The 5,907-nt window shown below is 36.9% G+C and overlaps 1 protein-coding gene across 1 annotated transcript; it reads left to right on the top strand.

The window, feature by feature from the left end:
• Positions 1–3,010: 3,010 nt before the first annotated feature.
• On the top strand, positions 3,011–5,371 carry LOC107899324 (L-type lectin-domain containing receptor kinase IV.1). The gene has a single exon (XM_016825008.2). The coding sequence runs from the start codon at positions 3,216–3,218 to the stop codon at positions 5,229–5,231; it is 2,016 nt and encodes a 671-aa protein (XP_016680497.2). The 5' UTR covers positions 3,011–3,215; the 3' UTR covers positions 5,232–5,371.
• The last annotated feature ends 536 nt before the right edge of the window (positions 5,372–5,907 follow it).

Below are 5,907 nucleotides of genomic sequence, written 5' to 3'. Positions count from 1 at the left end.
TATATGTATATGCTGTCAAGTTTTGATGTATAAATGCAGTCCAATTTTGTAAATATTCTGTCCAAATTTTGGTGTGAAAATGCTATTTAGTTTGGTATATAAATGCTGTTCAAATTGATGTATAATAGTTGTCCAAATAGGGTGTACCACCTATCTTGTAATATGTAGTATAGTTAGTAACTTGAAATGAAATATGTATACAAATATATGTTTGGATATATGCTTGATTTTGATATATATTCATATATGTTTGGAAATGTTTTAAGAATTTGAATGATATTAAATTTTGATTAGGTAAATGATAATGATATGGTTGAAATTTTGAGACATGGTTAGTATATGTAATTTGATTTATGATGCATGTTTGATTTTAATTGGTTATCTGTTTATATATATGTATATATATATGTGGAATGAAATTTTGGTGGTTGAGTTAGTATAATTAAAAAAAAAAATTTGAGTTGGGTTCTGATCTGTAATACCTCGTAACTCTAATCCGGCGACGGAATCGAGTTGGGGTGTTACATGGCCCGGTGCATCTCATCTCCCGATGACTCTGACTCAACCGATGATATATAGGCCATTATTGTAGGAGGAACCGCACGAGGCACCGTCGGGGAGCTCATCTCATTTCCAATCTCTATCGCCTTATGGGATTCAAACGCCTCCGTCGTGGGTGATGCAAACACCTTCGCAATCTTTGTTTTATCCAGTTGGGTCATCCTCCCAACACCCACAACCAAAAGCTAATCCTGAACAACCACAACCCCACTAGAAACTGAACCAAAAAGAAATCCATCGCATAACCGTCGACCACCCCCATGTGGCACTGATCCCGACCAGCACTGATCCCGACCAGCACATGCATTGATTTTTTTAATATATTTGTACAAACTGTTTTTATATTGTTTCATTTAATAAAACAGAAGTTGTTTTGAATATTTTTGTACAAACTATTTTTATATTATTTCATTTAATAAAATAGAAGTTCTTTTGAATGAGATAATACAAATTATTTTTTTATTGTTTCATTTAATAAATTAGGAGTTATTTCGATTTGAACATGTTCGCATTGTATGACCCGGGTTCCTACACCACCCCACCAACATCTAACTCATCATCCGAGCTCTCAGGGTGAATCCACATCGGACTCATCATCCGACCCACCAACATCTGCAACGTAGGAGGTCCCCTCACCGGTGGACGTCGTAGGGAATACATCATCCCTTCTCGTGTATGTTTCATAACGTCCCCAATCAAATGTGGGTTACCAACCACTAAAAGTTGATGACATTCCCCAGTAAGTATTTCCAGCATTAAACATCGACCGACGAACATCCACTGACGGAGTGTCATGTAGGGGTCGTGTATTCTGTACTACCACAAAAAACAGATGGTTTCGTGTTTTGCCTCCCACTAACAGAGTGTCGAGCAAGGGTCGTGCATTTCTCTCGAACAGTAGAAGATGTTAAAGTCGTAAGTGTTTTATTTGGCGATAAAAATTTCACATATAACTCAAGATAGGGTGATTCACTAGCGAGGTGAGTCTGCACCATCGCCTCCAAGCTACGAGGACCTTTAATATCAAATGAGTCATATGTCACAAGATCAGCCAAAGCACAAAATCGATACTTAATAGACGAAACTCTCATTGGCGTTGTTCTGAAGATTTTGTGCCTAATTTTTTTACGAAGTTCTGTCAATTCTATGTTCTGGTTAAAAACCAGTCGCGCTGTGTTCTCCAATAAAAAACCAACGTCGTTCTCTATGTCACGGACCTCATCGTCGTAGTAAATAACAGCACTAATACATTCACTCATTTTCAACCAAATTATCTGTCAAAAGAAATTCAAAACAAAAAACATTATGCAAAAATATAATGATTTGTATAAATATTATAATACGATAAATCAACCTATACCTTCTCAACTTCTTCAATTTCTCTTGCTATAGCTTATGCAACAAGAGAATGAAATTTGGCTGATTTATAGCCTAAGGGATAGTGGGATGCACTGTCACCAGAACTATTGAAAAAAGCATCCAACTAGGAGCTTTTTTAGTAATTTTGCTGACAGTGCATCCTGCTGGAAGCGTTTTTCAACCCTAACTATTAGATTTCCCATGAATCCCTGGATATTTTTTCAGAACCATCTTCTCAAAATTATTTTTTCAGAATCAACTATACAAAAAAGCGTCCAGTTGGAAGCTTTTTTTGTACAATTACTGACTGTACAGAAAACAAATCATCTCATCAAAATAATTTTTTCAGAACACATCACATCAAATTTTTTTTTCATATCTCATCTTGTCAAATTTATTTCTTCCGGAACAATACTTACCAATTAAAAAAATTAAACCCTGATTTATTTTTTTAAAAACCCTAAACCCTAATTTATTTTTTCAAAAACACTAACACTAACCCTAACCCTAAGCCCTAATATACAAATAACCCAAAAACCCTAATCAAACACGGTGTAAAGTGCGCTCACGTCAGCCCGCTTTTGCTGACACGGGGTAAGCGCTCCCACGTTAGCGCGCTTTTGCTAACAAAGGGTAAAACACTCCCACGTCAACGTGCTTTTTTGCGCTTGGTCCTGAAAACGCGTTCACGTCGGAGCGTTTTGCATTTTTTAGACCATTCCAATAAATAATTTATTTAGTAACCCATTTCCGTAAATAATGTTGGAAATGAGCCTTTTCTTGTACAATGCCCTATTTATCATGCACCTACCCTTTTAATGAAATTAAACCGTATAAAAAATTCAATAGTAATTTCAGGAAAATACTTTTACATTTAACTATAACTAAGCCAACAAAGGTAAAATTCCTTTTTTGTTTTTAGTAAAATCCTAGCTATTCTATATTAGATTGTTAGATTCTACTGTTAAAGTGGTACCATAAATAAATTTTTGAATAATCTTAATCATTTTAAATTTATTATTGACTCATGTAACAACCAATAATATCAACCTTCAAATAATATTATAAAAGATGATCAAATTATTCCAAAATAAAAATACAACATTAAATCTCAATTTTCAGCAGGGATTTTAACCATAATTAATCTGTCATCAAAATCAAATCTATTTCATGGTAGAGATTCTATGGACTTTCATACTGATCTCAAGCACCATAACGTGATCCATAAATAAATAAAGGTCAAATATTAGAGAACCAAAGACAAAACCGAAAGAGAAGCAAAGTAAACAGCGACTATGGCAATGTGTTTCACTTTCAGATTAGCAATTCTGCTAACTCTTCTGGTAAGCTTAGCAGCCAGAGATGATTTTGGTTTCATCTACAATGGATTCCGGTTGGCTAATCTAAGCCTTGATGGCATCGCAGTGCTCACTTCCAATGGACTCCTAAAACTCACCAATGAAACCGAAAGACAACAAGGACATGCTTTCTATCCTCACCTTGTAAACTTCAACAACTCAACCAGCCGTTCTGTTTCTTCCTTCTCTACCACCTTTGTCTTCGCTATTATCCCTCAATACCCAACTGTCAGCGCACACGGAATGGCTTTCGTGGTTTCACCAACCAGGGGCCTCCCCGGAGCTGATCCAGGCCAATATCTCGGACTCTTCAACAAGTCCAACAATGGCGACGGTAGAAACCACGTTGTTGCTGTAGAATTCGATACGCTACTAAGTCCCCAGTTTGATGACATCAACGACAATCACGTTGGGATTGATATAAACGGGTTAAAGTCTAATTTATCTTTTCCGGCAGGATATCACGAGGATGGAAGCCGTCAGTTTAGAAACCTGAGCCTGATTGGGCAAAGGATACAAGTTTGGGTCGAATATCATGGTCTAGAGAAGCGAATGGATGTTACTTTAGCTCCATTTAGACTTTCTAAACCCAAGATTCCACTTTTATCTTTGCCTCTTGATCTTTCTTCAATAGTTAACAATGGGATGTATGTTGGTTTTTCATCCTCAACTGGCTCTGTTCTCACATCTCATTATGTCTTGGGTTGGAGCTTTAAGATGAATGGTCAGGCGCGAGAGCTTACCCTGTCTCAGCTTCCAAAGCTTCCTCGTGTAGGACCGAAGAAAATATCAAGGCTTTTGACAAACGGGTTGCCTTTGATTTCAGTGATTGTGATTTTGGCAGCAGTTTCAGGTGTAGTTTATTTCATGAGGAGGAAGAGGAAATTTGCTGAAGTTGTTGAAGATTGGGAGCTTGAGTATGGGCCTCATAGATTCAAGTTTAAAGATCTGTATGTTGCTACAAAAGGATTCAAAGACAAGGAGCTATTGGGTTCCGGTGGCTTTGGAAAAGTCTATAGAGGAGTTCTTCCAACCAGTAAACTTGAGGTTGCCGTGAAAAGAGTCTCACATGAATCGAGACAAGGGATGAAAGAATTCATAGCAGAAATTGTGAGTATCGGTCGTCTCCGTCACCGGAACTTGGTTCAACTCTTGGGATATTGCCGGCGTAAGGATGAGCTACTTTTGGTCTATGACTACATGCCAAATGGAAGTCTCGATAAGTACTTGTATGGCCAGCCAAAGCTCACCCTTAATTGGAGACAAAGATTCAGAGTCATCAAAGGCGTAGCATCAGGATTGTTTTATTTACATGAAGAATGGGAGCAAGTTGTGATTCACAGGGATGTTAAGGCTAGCAATGTTTTGCTTGATGGTGAACTAAATGGAAGACTGGGAGATTTTGGGCTTGCTAGATTATATGATCATGGAACTGAACCACAAACAACTCACATTATGGGCACACTTGGTTATTTGGCTCCTGAGCATACTCGAACCGGGAGAGCTACACCTTGCACCGATGTGTTTGCTTTTGGGGCATTTATGCTTGAAGTTGCTTGTGGAAGAAGGCCAATATTACAGTCTCCAACAAACAATGTCATCTTGGTGGACTGGGTGTATTCTTGTTGGTGCAAAGGTGATATTCTTGAGGCAAAGGATCCATATTTGGGTTCAGATTATGCAGCTGAGGAAGTTGAGCTGGTCTTAAAACTTGGGTTGATATGCTCCCACTCGCAGCCTGAAGCAAGGCCAACCATGCGCCATGTTGTTCAGATTTTAGATGGAGATATGCCTTCTCCGGAACTATCATCACTCAGTCTCTCTTCCAGTGGCTTAGCATTTGCCCATGGTGAGGGCTTCGATGGTTTCTCCATGATGTATACAACTTCCACTTACAATGGAACATCCCAATCATCTACAGTAGCAGCATCTCATCTTTCAGGAGGTCGATGATTGTAAACTTTTCTCAGTTTGTAATAAATCTTAATGTTGGTTTTATAATTCATGAGTATTAATATCATCGCTAAAATTTGAACTTAGTTCAATACTTATGGATATTTTTTAATAAATTTTAGTGCATAACTTTGAAATGATATTACGAGCTAGATAATGAACGTTTCTTGCTGCTTAGACATTACTGATAAAGATCCCTGAACATAACTAATAGCATAAAGGTTGTTTGAGAAAAATCAAATCCATATGTTGAAAATTTTCAAACTGAAACTTCAAAATTTCTAAGATTATTCGTTGAATCTGACAAATCTATCACTCTAGTGCGCTTTTAACTTGGCACAACATTTTTAAATAATTAAAATCAATAACCCCATCCTTCCAACAATCAAGCATTAAAGTTTAGGTTTAAATGCAATCCCACCCTTATTATATATTAAAAAGAAACCTGCTCTCAAAGACATTTAGATATGTGTCTAAATCAATTAGTAAAATGAAACCTGCTCTCAAAGGCATTTAGATATGTCTAAATCAATTATAACTGCTATGAAAAAGCTATTATTGCAAGCTACAGTGGCGGAGCACGGGTGCAGTCCTGTCCTTAAAATCGATTTTTTTTTTATTTACATTCTTTATATTTTATAAAATTTTAAATTAGTAATTGTAAATTTATATTTTT

The sequence above is a fragment of the Gossypium hirsutum genome, chromosome D04 (assembly GCF_007990345.1).
Source record: "Gossypium hirsutum isolate 1008001.06 chromosome D04, Gossypium_hirsutum_v2.1, whole genome shotgun sequence".
Classification (NCBI taxonomy): Eukaryota; Viridiplantae; Streptophyta; class Magnoliopsida; order Malvales; family Malvaceae; genus Gossypium; species Gossypium hirsutum.
This window is presented reverse-complemented; position numbering and strand designations above follow the sequence as displayed.

Bases quoted from the DNA above. Each gene is read 5' to 3' on its own strand.
- LOC107899324 (XM_016825008.2), top strand. From the start codon at position 3,216: ATGGCAATGTGTTTCACTTTCAGATTAGCAATTCTGCTAACTCTTCTG.